Below are 19,257 nucleotides of genomic sequence, written 5' to 3' on the forward strand. Positions count from 1 at the left end.
GACAGGACTGTTGCTCAACATGATAAAGAGAAACAAGCGCTGGAGAAGCAGCTCGAGAAAAGCATCAGGAAAGTGAGGTGAATATGATATTAGGTTTTCATTACACTCACATGCACTTTTCTCTTCATGCTTTTTGTAGCCATGTACAGAAGATGTCAGAAACCTTCTCCATGAGCTTTTTTAGACCCCTATGAAACAGGCTTGAGTATCATCGAATTGGTTAGATTTTTTTAACTGCTTTCGAATTTCCAAGAACTGAGTATTTGTTAAGACACGTCCATTTCGATTACGCTTTCTGATTCCTCTTTTTGCTTTTAATGTTTAAGGATGCTTATTATCAATATTAGCAATATTTTGCTCTAAACCATCTATAAAAGTTAAATCTTAAAATTAAATGTTAAAGTTATTACATCTTTCTGAAGAAATATATGTGATATATATGCAATTTATATATAGTTTACAGGTATTTATTTATAGTACTGTATTTATGTATAGTTATTTTCAAAGCTTCAATGTACTGTCATTATTTAATTCTAACAAATATAAAAATGTAAAATGTAAAAATTATTTACTTAAAATTTCTACACATGCAGGAGACACTTATATATCAGCAGAGATGTATAAAGTACTAGAGAACCATACTTGAGTAAAAGTATAAGTGCTCTATCAAAAAAGTGACTTGAGTAGAAGTTGAAGTGCTCTTTAAGCACCACACTTAAGTAGAAGTACTAAAGTATTCAACATTTTTTGTACTTAAGTATTGCAAGTAGTCTATTTTAAAATTTACTACTCAAGTACTGAAAGTAAAAGTAGAAGTATTGTGTTATGTAGCTATTAAAGAAAGTAGTCAAAAGTTTGAACATATTGTTTTTTACTATTTCCAATGATTAACCTAAAGGACAATCACAATTCCTTTGACTGTAACTTCTTGTAAACAAAAAACGGTTACTAGGGTTAGTTAGTCCAATTTGCAAAATGATGTCATTAATAACTTACCCTCATGTTGTTTCAAACCCCTAAGACATCAGAGGGTCATTTAGAAATTTTTGAAGCATCGAAAATATATTTTGGTCCAAAAATAGCAAAAACTACAACTTTATTCAGCATTGTCTTCTCTTCCGTGTCTGTTGTAAGACAGTTAAAAACAAAGCAGTTTGTGATATCTGGTTTGCGAACGAATCATTCGATGTAACCGGATCTTTTTGAAACAGTCCACCAAATCGAACTGAATCGTTTTAAACAGTTCGCGTCTCCAATAAGCATTAATCCACAGATGAATTAAGCTGTTAACTTGTTTAATGTGTCTGACACTCCCTCTGAGTTAAAACAAACCAATATCCCGGAGTAATTCATTGACTCAAACAGTACACTGACTGAACTGATGTGAAGAGAGAACTGAAGATGAACACCGAGCCGAGCCAGATAATGACTCGTTCACGAGTCAAGAACCGTTTCTGTCAGACGCGTCTGATTCGTGAACCGAGGAGCTGATGATACTGCGCATGTGTGATTCAGCGTGAAGCAAACCGACACACAGAGCGTCTGGAACCGAACTGATTCTTTTGGTGATTGATTCTGAACTGATTCTGTGTTAATGTTATGAGCCCAGGTGCAGTCAACGCCAATGACGCCATTGCATCGAGCGCAAAAGAATCGGTGAACTGTTTTCTTCAACTGGTTTATTGAATCGAACTGTCAGAAAGAACTAACGTTACTGGTCATCCGAAAACCGATGCAACCGGTTCTTGACTCGTGAACGAGTCATTATCTGGCTCGGCTCGGTGTTCATCTCTCTCTTCACAGCAGTTCAGTCAGCACGCGCAGTCTCGCTTGATTCGCTCAATGATGTGCCAGCTTCATCAAACCTGCCATCTACAGTTCTGGCAGTGGTTTGTAATGGAATGATTCGTAACATTATTATAATTGTAACGAGTAACGATGCAGCACATAAAAAAAATATCGGAGTAAAAGTATTAAACTCAGCGAAAATATGTACCGAAGTAAAAGTGGAAGTAGGAGAAAAAAATAATACTCTAGTAAAGTACAGATACCGCCTTTTAGTACTTAAGTACAGTAGTGAAGTAGTTCTACTTCGTTACTATACATCTCTGTATATCAGTATATGGGTATCGGTAAAAATGAGTTGAAAAATATCGTCATATCGGATATTGGCAAAAATCCAATATCGTGCATCCCTGATGTGATTTTAAACTATTTAAGCGCAGGAAGGGAAAGAACTTGCACACTGTTTGCTTGCAAGCACACATCTGAAGCACAAGCAAAAATACTAGTAAACTAGTTATCGATAAGAATTGTAATCGATAAAACTAAAATTATTCCCAACCCTACTATGATATATGTGATGCCGAAAACGAAGACAGAATCGTGGAATTTAGTCATACAATTTTATTGACTGTATAATGAGTATAGGCACAAAATTTCTAAATTTTGGACAAATAAATCGAAAGAAGGTCAGTATACTTGAAACAAAACCGCAGTATGGTCTGGTGTCTGTGAATATTAAGCTGCAAAAATACTATTGAAAAATGAAAATTGCATGTGATCTTAATCAGTTATTCATGCTTTTTGATTAATATAATTTCATTTAACCAATTAAAAAAACTGAATCCAGAAAAAAAAAAAAAAAACTGAAATTGGAAAAAAATTAATTAATTTGGGGGAAAATAATTTCACAGGGCCCTAATTTGTTTCAGGCTAAAATGTATACAGTGGCACCATTTTATTTTATTTTATTATTATTATTATTATAATTTTTTTTACCTTAGGTGCATATATGAATTTGAATATTCTTTATTATTTTTGAAACGGTTTTGATGATTTTTATTGGACGTACCACAGGTGGAGATCCATCACATTAACATATTATAATCTATTAACCACAAACAAACACAATACTGTCTTCATTGAGTAATTATATTACTGTGCCATTTATACAGTTTGGCATAAGTGTGCAAATACTTATCAGGATATTTACATCTATTCATTTAACAGACTCTTTGATACAAAGTGTTTTACAAATGTGGAATACAACTAAATTATATTATGTTGTACAATCTTAATACAGTTGCATTCACAAGATATTTTACTTCTGTAATTTGGAGTCAAACTGGATGAAAAAAAAATTGTAAATAAATGTCATGTTATTCATTAGGAGTTATATATTAATAAAATCTTACAGTGAGATTATTTGTATGTAATTTGGCATATATCCGAGTGAAACAAATACAATTAAATAAATAAACACCCTTTATGCTTACATTATTTTTATGCAATAAAAAAATAAAATAAATACATTCGATTTTATACATCAGGAGTTATTATATTTCAATTACAGATTACAGTTACATTATTTTAATGCAATTTTGCATATTCCTAAGTTAAACTAAACAAACACATAAGGAAACTTTAAGTGTTAATAAAAGATTAGTGACATTATTTCTATTTGTAATAATTCACAATGCTGAATTTTGCACTATATAAACCAATGTGATTTAAAAAGTAAATGAATGTCAAATTTGATTTCAGGTTCACTTTAAATGATTCAGGCCGTCTCTCAATTAATGAAAAGCTGCAAATAACATTAATTGTACTAAAATCGAAGAATGTTCTTTATAATGTACATATAGAAATACAGCATTGACTAGGTCAACTAAACCCATTACATGTGAATCAATGTAGATCCACATGCCAGAGCCTTGTGACTACCAAAAAATATTATAAATGAAGCATAAACTGTTTCTTTTGAGTGTAAAATAGTACAAACTCTCATTATCTGTTCACCCTCAGTGACAATTACAGCCTTGAAATGAGCAGAGACATCGAAAAGCAGATCAAGACTTTAACGAGCAATCACAAATCAAAGGTACTGAGTTCTTGATTCACTTCAAGCTACTTGTTTTACTCCCGGAGGTTCTGAGTATTGAAACAGACACACGGTCTTTTGTCGCTGTTTGCAGGTGAAGGAGATGGTGGCCAGTCACGCGCTTGAATGGGCAGAAATGATCAAATGGCACTCGGCTGAAGAGCAGACTGTGAGAGAGCAGCATGTGATTCAACAGTGCGAGACGCTCCGGAAACTCCTGCTGATGGAGCATGAGAAGCAAACACAGCAGCTCTCGCTCCTGCATGAGAGGTGAGAGAAGAAAGGACTGAACGTTGAACTTCGACTGAATTTAGATGAAAGCTTGTAGAACGTCCTAGAAGGTTTGCAACCGAGTGTGTTCCTCTCTTCATCGCTGGCCTCAGGAAAGTGACCTGTAGCACTGAGACCTAGGACATCTCTCCATGTCTTTAAAACTTTGTACTTTAATGAATCATGCGGTTTCTGTTGTGTTGGAGAATTTTGTGTCATGCGGCAGTGTAACGCATACCAAACTTGACAACATGTTTTCTATATATATAATATAACTTTTTTGGGTTTAAAATTATACGAAATTAATTTTTGACTAAGCACATAACTATCTCCATACCTTAGCCCGATTCACAATGGTAAGCTTATACTAATGTTTTCTAGTTTGATTTGTATTGGTAGGAAATTGCGGGGAATTCAAGCATGCCACTTCAACATTATATCACATCTGCAATAGGTCTGGGAAAATAAATTGATGCATCGCGAATTAAGAAATGATCGCACATTGAGATTTTCCAAATGCATCGCGATTCTTTCTCAAATCGATTCTGAGCTTAGTTTTAAACAGCAGATGGCGCTGCATGCTTTAGAAACAGCTGTATTCTGCTTGTTTCTGAATCTTTATAGACACTTGAACCTAAAATAATCATTCATAAAATTCGAAAAAGTTGAAGACAATTACAAGGGTGTTCGCAGTGGGCTGTTTACATTAATCTTGGGTCATAAAGGTATTCTGAGCCGAGGTGAAGTTACAGACTCGGTCGACTGCACAAGTGCTCTTCTTTATGAGCATTTGAGTGTGCGGATAAAAACTAGCGTAGAGCGCCATCTGCTGTTGATATCTAAGCTCACAATCGATTCTGGAGAGAATCGCGGTAGATCTCAAAATCCATCCACGAATCGATTCTGCATAGATTTATCGTCACACTCCTAGTCTGTAAACATAAAGGAAAAGTCCTGGCTACTGCAAGTGACTGATCATTTATAGCCTTTTCTCACAGCAGATTGAATAATTTAACTTATTTTGATGGCGGATTGGAATCCAAAAAGTTTGTGTTTATGAAACACAAGTGACTGAAATTAGATTATATTCCAGTGCTTCTGATTACAGTTAGCCTTCGTAGAATTACACAAGATTTGTATTTTAAACAGAACCAAATGGTCTGACACAACTAGAGATTAGACTTTACAGAAATTTAAATATATACACAGTATATACACAAAGTCACGCAATGCTGATGATAACATTCACAATTTGAGAACAAAGTATAACAATAATAGTAATTTGCACAGTTTGAGGTGATATGAGATAACCAATCGTTAGATTTAATCACCATTGTAGCGCAATTTATTGTAATGCTTTTTTCTTCTGCTGGTCAGAACAAAAGTGTCAGACTTGTTAATTACTTGGTCAGATGAAAATATCCAGTGAAAATTATTATTTTGGTCATACTTCCAAGATGATGACTGACAACCACATGTAAGTTACTCCTAAAAAAATTAGATTCATCCGTGCTGGAGTCGCTAGCTAAATGAATCCGCAAAAGACTGCAATTGCAGGTTTCAAACAGAGGTGGCGACAAAGAGGCAAAACTTAAGAATGTAACTTTAAGCACAAAGCCCTGTATCTTCAAAAGTCACCTACTACAATATAATTTAACTAGGCATTACACACACACTTCTAAAGGATTGTGTCATGTCCATTTAAATTAAATCAGTGTCATTAATTTTCTTGCAAAAGCACGTCCTTTCAATGTAAATAGTGAGTCCTGGCTTCACAGTGGCATCTCTATGTGTCTATGATTCATCACATGACAGATGTATATGGGCAAATTTCCAGATGTGTAGTGAAGTACACATTTGAGCTTAGTTTAACATCTGTACACATACATCTGTAGTAGTTTGTACAGTTGCACAGTGCACACAGAGAATGCATATAAATACAGACCTACTTTATTGAAATAATGGAGCAAACCAGTGTTTATTATAAAAAAAGAAATTGAAGTATTTCCTCCTCTTACAGACAAAATAAAGACATGCGAACCAACCAAGCGAAGACCTCGATGGAGAGCAGCAAAGCCATCAGTCAAGACAAAAGCATAAAGAACAAGGCTGAGAGGGAACGGTAATAATAAAAGCTTGGCAGCAGTTCATTGTAAAGCTCGTACAGTCAAGGTTAATTTGTAGATTTCACTTTCCTCAGTGCTTTGCTTGTATTTTGAGGCATAATTATTGAAATGTAATATCCAAACAGAACCGTCTTGTGCAATTTCATCCATATAATTTGTGTTTTTTAGGGCCAGGCACCATCTATCAGTGATCCATTTATCTCTTTTTCTCTGATTTTATGGCTGAACTCAATGCACTGGAATATCCAGCATTTACACTTTTGTTAAAACCTTTTTCTATTTTTTTTTTTTTAATTAGTTAATTCATTTTAATTAGATCATTTTTTAGACCCTGGTGAAGAAGTTATTTTTGATATACCAAACTGCGTGTCATTGCATTTGACCCTGAGCAATTAAAACCCATCTCTAAAATGATTGCATATTTTGATGTTAAGCATGTAAAGTAGGGGCACAATAAAAAGAGTGCACTTTGGTTAAAAAAAAAAAAAAAAACTTACACAAATAATTACTTCAGATTTAACTTGTTCTTTTTGTCATCTCTAGTCTTTTACACAGACCATTTTTCACAACTCTTTGATTTACATTTATTCATTTAGCAGACACTTTAATCCAAAGTGACTTACAATTAGGGAATACATCAAGCGATTCATCATAAAGAGTCACAGAAAGGGCTCATAAAACCAGGTTTCAAGCATTGTTCAAACAAGTACAAGCTAGATTTTAACACAATAAATTGATGAGAACACCAAAGCAGAACTAAGGGTGTGTTTTGGAAACACTTTGGTATATTGTAATAAAACTTAGGAATGATCTTTGTCATTATTAATTTATGATGTCCACAAAATTTCAAGCCAGAGCCACCTACTGTTCAAAGTATATAAGATAATTTTTCTCTCTATTTATGAATTGGAGTTTGTAGAAATCAAATTTCTATGTCAACCAGATGTTTTTACACTATATATACAAACATAATCAATACATTTCCTATAAATTGCCTCATATTGTCCATCATCAGTCAAACCTTCACAAACATAATTAGATTTTCAGAACTCTTTGATTTTAACGCAATACGATAAATTGATGAGAACGCCAAAGAGGAACCAATGTGTTTTGGGAACACTTTTGTATTTTGTAATGAAACTTGGGAATTATCATTGGCATCCCTCTCTTATGATATGCACAATATTTCAAGCCAGCGCCACCTACAGATCAAAAATGATCATTACCTTGGATTTAACTCATAAGTCTTCTATTATTGGGTGTTTGTAGAGGACTGATTTTCTAGGTTAACCAAATCGTTTTCCACTATTTTGAACCTCTTCATTGACCTTTGTTTTTTTATTATTCCACTCATAAATTGCCTCATATCATCCATCATCTGACAAAAAACCCTCACAAACATAATTTAAATTGAACCCCACCAGTAAATGGATAACGCCAAAAAGGAACGAAGTGTGTGTTTAAGAAACACTTTGGTGTATTGCAATGAAACCTAACAGATTTCATTGTCATCATTACCTTAAGATGTGCACCAAATTTTAAGTCAGCGTCACCTACTGGTCAAAAGTTATAAGCAATAATCGAACTCCACAAATACTGTTTCTGACGGGTTGTGTTTCTGCAGGAGAGTTCGAGAGCTTAACAGCACAAACACAAGGAAGTTTCTTACAGAACGAAAGAGGGTAATGATTCTAATCTAGCTTTTTTATATATATATAATGCATGTTTCTAATTATGTAAATTAACATGGGCGTTGATTGACAGCTCGCCATGAAACAGTCCAAGGAAAGCGAGCAACACCAGGCAGCTCAGCGGGAACAACTGGAGAGGCTGGAGAAACACAATGAGGAGGTATTTCACCTTAACGTTCAGGTCCTTTCTGCTTTGAACTCTGTAACCTCTACATGATGAATGAAATTAAGGATGTATTTCTATAAAAGGGTATAAAAGATGTTCAGAAATGTGCTCTGGTCAGATGTTTTTAAAGAGCTGAAGTTAGTCAATGCTCATTTAGATTGACGTATAGCTAACATCAGGATGTAAACTTTGAAGGGATTTTACATATTTTAATCTACAATTTTTTTTATTTGATCAATCACGATGAGAGAGGCACAAACCAGCATCATTAAATGTAACTGAATTCATCAGATCCACTGATAATGTTATTTCCTACCAAAATGATGTCACTTCCTGGAAGATGATGTCATTAAGGATTTTTTTTTTTTTTTTTAAGAATAACATTGAAAAGCGATATTGAGGACACAGCGGGGTTATTAACTAAAACTAAGATACAATATTATATTATATATACAATATTATATTATATTATATATACAATATTGTATTGTAAGATACAAATTAAAACGAATGGTTACTTAAACAATCAAATAAAGATTAACTGAAATTAAATATAACAAACACTGACTTATTTCAACTGCATTTCTCATTTTGAGTAAGGTTAACCTGAAGAACTAAAATAACTAAAACTAAATGAATTAAAACTATGTGAAAACAAAAACTGTATTTGAAAAAAAAAAATAATGAAAAAAAAAGAACACAACAAAATTCTTAAACCTTTAACTAAAATTAAAGTTACAGCAGAAAATATAAAAAATATATCTAATTCAAAATATTTTCAAATGTGTAATGTAATGGTACAACAATGATACGAAAGTAACTTGATTATAATTTAAAATGGTATTCAATTTAAAAAAAAAAAAAAAAAAAAAACAAAGACCTAGAATATTTCTGAATGAATTAAATACTAATAAAGTTCTGTTTTTAAATATTGGATGATAATATTTTTTAAAGATATATGATGGTGTGGCATGAAAATCTAGTGCGCAGCAGAAACGACTCGTTTGATGATGCATGAACCTGTCATGTGGCTTTGATCATCACTCACCATGGATTTTATTTTGCTCTTTTATTCAGCTGTTGAACTCGTGCTATGCAAAACCACAATGCCAAGGTAGGACTTTCTTCTCACAAATCAATTTTACAACGCCTCCCCTTTCCCATGATTCTTTCATTCCTCCCCGTATGAAAGTCCAGTCCATCACGGCTGTGAATTATTGCTCCTCCTCCACAACTTCACAGACTACTGATCAGACAGACGCAGGGTCCTTCCTCACGGGGTCTCGGTTTATTTTGCCCGTCAGGAAGCTTGCAATCATCTGGAGATGTCAATGCGTGTACATACTATAAACAACTGTTTAAAAAATGGATTGAATACTGATTTTTTTTGCTTCTTGTAGCACAGAAGTGAAACTTTTCTCCTCGGTTACTCACTGCCATGTCATTCCTAATCCTTTTGACTTTCTTTCTTTCTTCTGTGAGAATTATTTAAGAGTGTTCACTCTGTTCTGGCAGACTCTAAAAAAATGGCAAAATAATCTATAATATTTCTCTGTTCAGGATTCACTGAAGTAAGTCTTAAAGGTTTGGCACAACATGAAAGAAGCACAAGCAGGACATTTTCTGATATCAGAATGACTGATAATGTGGCAGAAATTTCCAGAATGTACAGTACATGACATTTACCATATTATATTTTACACCAAATGTAAAGTAGTTACATATGGGGGGACAATGGAAAAAGCTTGTTAAAGCTTGTCTTATGATATTTTAACAACTTTTTGGTTGTTAAAAAAAGAATAAATAAACAAATGACAAACAACAGGGCAAATATTGTTTTTTTTTAAAGGTTTTCAGGTATAAAACACTACAGAGATTGAATAATCAAATGTCAAATAAAACACAGTATGGATGCCTTTCCTGTCCAGGAATAAAAAAATAAAGGTAATTTTTAATTTCACAATTCTGACTGTTTTTTTTTTTGTTTTTTTTTTGGAATTCTGAGAAAATTCTGTGAATTGTAAGATACAAAAAAAGTGTGCGATGTAAACAGAAGTAAAAAAAAATAAAAAATAAATACAATTGCGATGAATAAATTCATAATTTAGACTTTCTCTCAATTCTAAGATTGCACTGTACAAAAAAATAAAGGTAGTTAAAGTGTTTTCTCTCCTTATTCCGACTTCTCAGAATTGCAAGCTTATAGCTCTCAGTTTTGTTCAGTTATTAATTAAAATTTATTTATTTATTTACTTATTTATTATTGGCAGAAATGGGTTTTAACAACACTGCACAGTACAAATTGTATAAATTAAATATACTGAGCTTCTAAAGTTGCTAAATCAGGAACAGTGAGTGATTTTCTCTTTTTGTTGTCTGCTGTCACTTTAAGACCTAACTCACAGATCCAATTCAGTGATAAACGTCTGACTTTCTAACCTTTTATATTTGTAAATTGGTTAATTATGGGTTGTGTTTATGGTATTGTGACCAGTTGCCAAGATGGTGATATTTTGCATGAAATTTTAATTGGGTATGTTGAATTTTGTTGCATTGCAATTTTAGAATGATGCAAATACAGTTTTTTTTTCCCAGAATTTTTAGCTTGTATCTTGCAGTTTAGTTTTTTCTTATTTGTTTTTTTTTTCTTTCTCAGTTTATAACTCACAATTTCTCAGAACTGTGAAGAAAAAGTCAGAATTATGAAATATAAACTCAAAATTGTACGGTTAAAAAGTTGCTATTCACTTTTTTTTTTTTTTTTTTTTTTTTTTTTTATCCTGTGGCATAAACAAGCTTCCACAATCACTTTCGTTAACGAAAAACTGCAGAGACTGCACCAGAGTGTAAATGATGACAAAAACTGTAATTTCTGCAATATGTTTCACATCTGAGCTGACGGCAGATATTCACAGCTCAAGACTGATGTTGTGAATCCTAACTGGTTTTGTCAGCTGGAGGATTGTTTCACTTGCTGTTCGTTAAATGCAGTGCATAAATTAGCTGATATTCCAGTTGTTTCATCTGCTTCAATCAGCAGAGGAAACACTGTGCATCACATCACATCTCCACTGACGCCTCTCACACAAAACACACAACGTGACTGACTTCCAAATGTAGTTTGTGAGCTTTCAATACCCTCCCTGCAGGAAAGTTCGTTCTCATGTCGAGATGTTATTCAATAATAGGATTTATGAAATCCAGGATAGCATTAGCTCTGGAGGCCGGTGATGTGATTGTGTGCTAATGTGCTTCCCTGTCATTACAGGCCAGAGAGACGGCAGAGAAGAGCGAACAGAGCGCTGAAGCGGAGCGATCAAACCCACCGCTTGCAGACTTTCACGCGCACTAATGATCTGTACGTGCACTACACACATAGAACTTGTTTTTAGTGAAATCAGCTTGGTATTTATTTGTTATATGAATACTGAATGTTTTATAAATATGAGTGCACAGATATTCTGTGATTTGTCAGCAAAGAGAGAAACTGATTCTTATTTTATAAGCCCGGCTTCTTTAAAATAAACATGCACTATTTAATGTTTTTAAAACGTGTGTCTAATCTCACTGTGAATGATTCAGCAGTACATATTGTATAAAAAATAAATGTTTGATTTGTTTTTTTTATATAATACCATTATATTTTTCCCATTAATCGTTATTCTGATATGAAACACCTGTATCTGAAAGTCTTTTGAAATAACACTGTTTTGAAGCTCATGCAAAAAAGTATGTACGTGTTTTAAATTGATATAAAATCCATTTTACTGGCTTTATTTTCTTCCTCCGTTCAGAGCATAAACATTGTGGAAACGCTTGGGATGTTTGTTATTTTTGGATGAAATCCATCTGCTCTATGACTATGTAAATGAAAGGACTGTTCAGGGTTCATTACAGATGAACCACAGAAACAAAAAGCACTGCTTCACTTCAGAAAGACAGAGAAAACTTGCACAGACGAGGTTAGTGCACAATTTTATCACACAAGTCTTGTCTTAAAGGAATCGTTCACCCATAAATAAAATGTTGGTGGAAATGTATTTACCCTCAGACCATCCAAGATTAGGATGAGTTTGTTTCTTCATCAGATTCTGAGAAATGTAGCATTGCATCAGTGTCTCATCAACAGATGAAGAGTGAATGGGTGCCGTCAGAACGAGAGTCCAAACAGCTAATGCGAGCACAGATTTTCAGTTTTGGGTGAACTGTTCCTTGATATAATGTATTCTTCTGTTTATATTTGTCTAAGTGCATTACTGCGATCATGATTTCGGTTTGTTTCTCAGAAACACATTTCTTTGAAATGATTATCTGTGGGAATCAACAACATGTCAGAGATGCTGTTCATAACATTAAACCCAGAACATTATGTTTTAATATTACCGTGCAACACATTCCTGACTCATTTTCACACTAGCAGATTTGATTCAAAAACACAAGCTGTTGGTAATTGTGACCCATATCATCGTTGTTTGTTTCTATCCTTAGTATTCCACATTCTGAATTAAATTACTATTGCAGGAAATAAACAGTTAAGAGCATCGCTGGCACCGAAGCGATAATATGTTTCATTCTCAACTGCTCTGACTCCAACAATGTCCATCTAATCATGATCGGGGCTATTGCTTCTTTAAAAGCGTCTGATTGCGGGTGGTTTCATCATTCACCCGGGTTCAAATGTCTGCCGACCTCTTCTCATAAAACACACTGAGCCAAGTGATCCGAATGAAACAATGAAACATCTCTCCTCAAAGGAAATCACACTTGAGCTGTGATGAACAGTAAGAGTTTCGTCAATCTGACACTCGAACCAGCTTTCTGTGTGCTTCACATTGAGAACCCGACTCACAAAAGTTTGCAAACGTTGCCATTAAGTTCTGAAAATGTTACGGAATATTCAAAGCTATGGGAATTATGGGAATGTTACTTTTAAATCTTCTCTGAACGTTCTGCAACAATTACCGTATTTTTCGGACAATAAGTTGCACCGTTCCAAAATACATAATGATGAGGAAAAAAACATATATAAGTCGCACTGGACTATAAGTCGCATTTATTTAGAACCAAAAACCAAGAGAAAACATTACCATCTCCAGCCGCCAGACGGCGCTCTATGTCTTCAGTGTAGACTACAGGAGAACTGAGCAGCATAGAGCGCCCTCTGGCGGCTGGAGACGGTAATGTTTTCTCTTGGTTCATGTCAAATTAATTTTGGTAAATAAGTCGCACCTGACTATAAGTCACAGGACCAGCCAAACTATGAAAAAAAAGTGTGACTTATAGTCCGGAAAATACGGTAGTAACATTTAAAAAATGTTAGCTGAACATCCAACTTGAAAAACATTCCACGAACACTTCATAAATAAGGTTTTCGTGTTAATGTTTTGAGAACACTGTTCATTTTGAGTAAACGTTCTATTAACATTCTTTGAGAAAACCTTTACAGAACATTCTGAGAACATTCTCTTTTAGCTGGGATGAGATCGATCATCTGAATAACACGCATGTACCCAGATAACAACGACAAAAACAAAAGTTATATATATATATATATATATATATATATATATATATATATATATATATATAAAAAACATTAATTTGAAACGTTTATATGATGTTAAAATGTCCAGTTTCCTTGTTGCGATTAGAACATACTTTAAAGGCTACAATAACCTTAGTTCAACATTCCCCTGATCCCTTTTGTTTTCAAAATAGAACTTTCTCTGATCATTTATTCGCAACATTGTAAAAACATTAACACTTTTTGTCAATGTTATTTAGTACAACATTCTACTAACCTTATAAAATTAAATGTCGTTATTAGAATTTAATTTAAATGTTACAATAATGTTAGTACAAATTCGGCAAACCTTACTCAAAATAACTTCTCTGAATGTTTATTCGCAATATTCTAAAACCGCTATTAGAATGTTATTCAAAGGTTACAATAGCAAAAACATTCAGCGAGAATGAATAAAATCATAAGTATGATCTCAAAATGTTATTCTGAGAACGTTTTCTTTCAAAATTATGGATTCATTCATCAAGCACAAATCTTATGATAACATTATAAAAACATTTAGCAAAAAATAACATCATATGGATGTTCTGAGAATGAGGTTCTAAGAACATTTGATCTAAATGTAAACATTAATCAAGTAAAAGTAACGTCATTAGAAGTTTACGATGAAGAACGTTGTTCTAGGTTTTCTACTAGAATGTATATAATTTCGTAAGAATATCCCTAAAATATTTTTTTTAAAGAACGTTTCGTTACATTTATGTAACCTTTAAAAAACGTTGTGGGAACATTGCCTGTCAGCTGGGAAAAATGACAATGCAATGCTTTGTTTTGCTCTAATTTTCTATAAAGTTTTTTTCACTCTCAATCTCAATTAGCGCCGGTCGTTTTTGGATGCTATAACAAACGCAGGCTTCTGCTTGAGCAGTCAACATGCTGTAATATACACTTACTGGCTCATGTTGTGTTTCAGTCTCTGAATTAGTCGTGAAGCAGATTATGAGTTAATTGAGTGAAAATGCAATGAGTGTTTATGATATCTTAGTGTTTGAACAGCTGCTTTTATGATTCAAATGCGTGTTTCCCCTCCCAATGAAATGAGCATGAACACACACGGCTGAAGGAATAACAGCTGTTTGATGCTGGAAGCAATTTTCCTGATCTTTTTATGTATTTGCATGTGTTGTTGTAATAACATCCAACTAAAACCATATTTTCGGTTTGATATGTGTACACTGGACTGATCAAATGACTTACAAAATAGTATGAATGTTAAAAATTTACAACTGAACCTGACAATATTCATAAAATATTGGTCAAAACATTTTAATCATGACAAAAAAAAGGACATTTGAACATTCTTAAGAGTATTAGAAATAAAAGTTCAAAGTGTGCTGTATGTGAGGTGAAAAAGTTAGAACTTTGTAAGAAATTAATTTGTAACATTTAAATAACTCTTTATCAGGAAAGGAGACTGGACATTGTTGGAATATTAATAATAAATGTTTAAAGATCATTGTATGGGAGTTGAAGAAGTTAATAGAATATTATTAGAAACATTTTTGTGATGTTTAAATACTGTTATAATCATGACAAGACAAACTGGACATTTTAATGTTCTTGGAATATTAAAAATAAGCGTACATATAATGTATTTTTGGTGAAAATAAAGTTATAACATTTCATTAACATTGTAATATTGAAAAGAAATACTGGACATTTAATATTAAAGAAATGTTCAAAAGCATGTTGTAATGTATGTCAGAACAAAATTAACTTTTTTGTAAACTTTAACATTAATTAAATGCTGGACATATTTTAAGGTTCTTAGAAAGTAAAAAATAAATGGTGAAAATATTGTTGTAGAATGTAAAAACTTTACTTTTTTTGTAACTTTTTTAAATAGAATTATAATTACAATAGAACAACTGGACATTGAAACTTTTTTTTAGAATGTAAATACATATATATATATATATATATATATATATATATATATATATATATATAAACATTCAATAATGTTATAATCACATCAATAAGTACATTTTAACATTCTTAGAACATTAAAAATACATCAAATGTATTTAAAAATAATAATAATAATAATAATAAAAAGACATTTTTGAGACCTTTAAAAATTTTCTATTTGTGAAAAACTGGACTTTTTTTATGCTATAGACAAAATTTAAAATAAATGTTCAGAGAATGTTGTGTGTTGGGTAAAAATAAAGTTATTAGAACATTGTTAGAAATGTTTTTGTGATATTTGACATTATCACAAAAAAAAAACACATAAAAAAAAAAAAAAGGACATTTTAACAGTATAGAAACATCAAAACAACCAAATATCTGGAAAATGTTTTTAGAACCTAAACCCCTATTTCTAAAAGATCATTTAGTCATCTTTTTATCGAACCAACATTTTTTTTTTTTTTATTCTTTACCAGAAAAAATAATCTCCAGATGTCTGGTTTTAAACCCTTCAGATGAGTAAGATCCTAAATTCATACACACCTGGTGCTATTAAACACTCCTGCGCTCCACACACATTCTTCTGAACATAACCTGAAATCTTTCTCTTATTGCGTCTGTGGTCCGGCAGACGTGCGTTCAGCTCTGTTTGTTAATCACGTTACACATGCCGTCAGTTTACAGGAGCTTCACAGCAAGAGAACGTCCTGTTTTGATTGCGATTCTCACAAACGCTGTTTTCTGTTCCACATCCAGCTCGCTTAGGTTTCATAAAACAGGTTTTAGCCCCGGGTCATGCTGCAATTCTATGGTGTGATAAATAATAGAGAAGACCAGCCTGACCCCTCGCGCTGATGAAACGCTGATTGTTTTCTAGCAAATCTGGCTGAGGCGGATTTCTCCAGATGTTTCGCTTCAGAATATTCAACAATTTGGGTTAAATATGGAGAATTAAGTGCGTCTGTCGAGGTTAAACATCCCCATATTTCACAGGTCTGAAACATAATCACAGGCCGAGACTGTGTGCTCAGTCATTAAAGCATTTTAAAGCACTTCCAAAAGGTAAAAAGCATAATTATCCTGTCTTTAATAAAACACCTTCATCTGGCCGCATCGGTGTTATTTTCATATATCACTGAGATGCTCTCACAGTTTTGTTATGGAAGAAGCTAGTAAAAATATCATTGCATAATGGCTACTAACATATATGGATTTATCTAAATGTATTTTTTTTTTTTTTTTTATTACCAGACATTATAATATTTTTCTCAACTTATTCTATTTAAGTATTTTTATTTTTAACAGCCAATATATCATAAAATTTTCCTCAATTTCCATCTTGAATTTATTTATTTGATTATTTTTTAACATTTACTATATCATACTGTTTTATCAGGTTCTTCCATTTTGAATTTATTCTTTATATATTTTATTATTATTATTTTAACAGCTATTAAATAACAACTTCTTCCATCTTTTTTTTAAATTACCATTATCTACTTTTTTCTCAACATCCACTATTATTATTATTATTATTATTATTATTATTATTATTATTATTATTATTATTATTATTATTATTATTATTATTATTATGAACAGCTATTATATCATAAAAAAAATCTCAATTTCCATTTTTCATTTATTTTCCATTTTATATATATATATATTAAAAATATTGCATATGCATGTTTCATTAAATGCAAAAAGTATTTATTAAAATTATTTAGTCAAATATACCATTTTATCCAATATTAAAATATTTGTCATTGTTTATGTCAAGACATTGTAATATTTCATTATTACTTACTGATGACTTTCCATCGCGGGATCATGAATTACTGGCAACGTCTAGATTTCACATCTTTTCGTTTTTAACAGCTTTAATTGCTAGCCTCAAAATGTGAAGTAGTTTAAAGTTTGACATTTTAAATAGATAAAGTTGAAAGTTTGGGGTTTCTCAGATGCAACTGTGTTCTGGCTGGATCTGAATGGTTGGTATGCTGTTGCTATGAGGTTGCTAGGGTATAAATGATTTTTGGAACATTTGTTCATTTGCATCATTGTAAGCAGCAGGTCAAGTGGAGTGCACTGCATTGCATTTAGGGCTCCAGGATTTCATGCTTTGTGCACATTTTAGTGAATGCAGTAAAAGTGCAAGTATTGGATGCATGCTGAAGCAGTAGCTCTTCTCTCTCTCTCTCTCTCTCTCTCTCGTGCTCTAGGGATGGATTTGGAGAAAAGCTGCCAGGGCAGTGAGGGGGCCGACGCGTGCCTAAAAATACAGCCGCATGCCACTCACGAGGTGAAACTTTAATTAAGACACGAGCACTTCATCATTATTCCACTCGACTGATGATTACCATCTGACATTTTAACACACGCAAACACGCTGATATATATTCTGCCACTTTCTCCTGCGAGAGGAAGAAGGCAATCGTGCAATTATCACTTCAAGCCATCGATCGTTGAAGCTTTTCTCTGATAGATTGGCACACTTTTGATGTGAGCGGGTCAGAAACGATACGCCCGCAACCAAACAACATCGCCCGAGAGAGGAGGACTGTATGTAAAACGCAGAGCATGTCATAAAACGGCTTTTTTTTTAGGGGATGAAGGGCAGTTGACTCGAAGCTTGTTTTTAGGATAATTTTGCTGCTTCTTCTTTAGGTTAGACTGGCTCTGACCGGCTCTGGATGTCTGTTCTCCTGATATCAGGAGTTTAATGGCTGACAGACTGCTGGTCATGGAGGTGAACCACCGCTGATAAGACTGTGTGTGTGTGTGTGTGTGTGTGTGTGTGTGTGTGTACACTCTCTCAGTTAAGACGAAGGAGTGAATCTCCTGTTATGGGTCAGATAGATGGCAATTATCACAGATGATTAAGTTTCTCCGTCAGTTTGTAAAAACAAACTACACATAATGTGGTGTTAAAAAAACTTTTTTTATTTGTTTTTTTTTTTTGTTGCTATTTCTATATACTAGAATTGTATAGTATGTAGAAATAGCACAAAAAAAAAAAAGAAAAAGAAAAAAATGTTTTTTAACACACCACATTAAATTAATATTTTTGAATTTGTTTTTATTTTTATATTTATTTTGTTTTTTATTCACTTTAATTTTATGGTAATTTTATAGTATTTTTTGCTGTGTTTTTCTCATTATTATTATTATTATTATTATTATTATTATTATTATTATTATTATTAATATTTTAACTCCTGTGTAGTTTTAATACATTTTTTAGGTATTTTTTAATTATTTTAGGTTGCATAAACTGCTTAGACTTAGAGTCTTATAAGTTAGTCATCTAATTATTTTTATAAAATGTCATAAAGCTGTTTATCATCCATTATAACAAGATATTTGTAGTTATCTAAAACTAAAATTGAAAAAAAGTCACTAAATATATACTAGTGTTATAACAGTATATCATTGATATACTATTATACTTTTTTATGCATATTTTTCCAAAGTTTATTTTTTATTTATTTATTTATTTATTTTTATTGTTGTTGTTTTTTTTTACATGAATTTAAACTAAACGAAAAGAGGAATATTGGCTTGGCAACTATCTGAAATTAAATACGTTTTTGATCTCAGTTATACATATATAACATCAC

The 19,257-nt window shown here is 32.6% G+C and overlaps 2 protein-coding genes across 4 annotated transcripts in view; one reads left to right on the forward strand and one right to left on the reverse strand.

The window, feature by feature from the left end:
* The window catches only part of LOC127976341 (1-phosphatidylinositol 4,5-bisphosphate phosphodiesterase beta-4), a 48,266-nt gene extending 36,355 nt beyond the window's left edge, over positions 1 to 11,911 (forward strand). For all 3 annotated transcript variants that reach the window (XM_052580704.1, XM_052580702.1, XM_052580703.1), the window contains 8 exons: positions 1 to 77; positions 3,808 to 3,883; positions 3,978 to 4,153; positions 6,174 to 6,275; positions 7,904 to 7,961; positions 8,044 to 8,130; positions 9,214 to 9,250; positions 11,405 to 11,911. The exon at positions 1 to 77 is cut by the window's left edge and continues 39 nt beyond it. In XM_052580704.1, coding sequence (XP_052436664.1) covers positions 1 to 77; positions 3,808 to 3,883; positions 3,978 to 4,153; positions 6,174 to 6,275; positions 7,904 to 7,961; positions 8,044 to 8,130; positions 9,214 to 9,250; positions 11,405 to 11,442 — 651 coding nt within the window. In that variant the 3' untranslated portion in view covers positions 11,443 to 11,911. The remainder of the gene's footprint in view (positions 78 to 3,807; positions 3,884 to 3,977; positions 4,154 to 6,173; positions 6,276 to 7,903; positions 7,962 to 8,043; positions 8,131 to 9,213; positions 9,251 to 11,404) is intronic.
* The window catches only part of LOC127976343 (zona pellucida sperm-binding protein 4-like), a 191,339-nt gene that overhangs the window by 158,946 nt on the left and 13,136 nt on the right, over positions 1 to 19,257 (reverse strand). The gene's annotated exons all lie outside the window — the stretch shown is intronic.

This window comes from Carassius gibelio, chromosome B17 (assembly GCF_023724105.1).
Source record: "Carassius gibelio isolate Cgi1373 ecotype wild population from Czech Republic chromosome B17, carGib1.2-hapl.c, whole genome shotgun sequence".
Classification (NCBI taxonomy): domain Eukaryota; kingdom Metazoa; phylum Chordata; class Actinopteri; order Cypriniformes; family Cyprinidae; genus Carassius; species Carassius gibelio.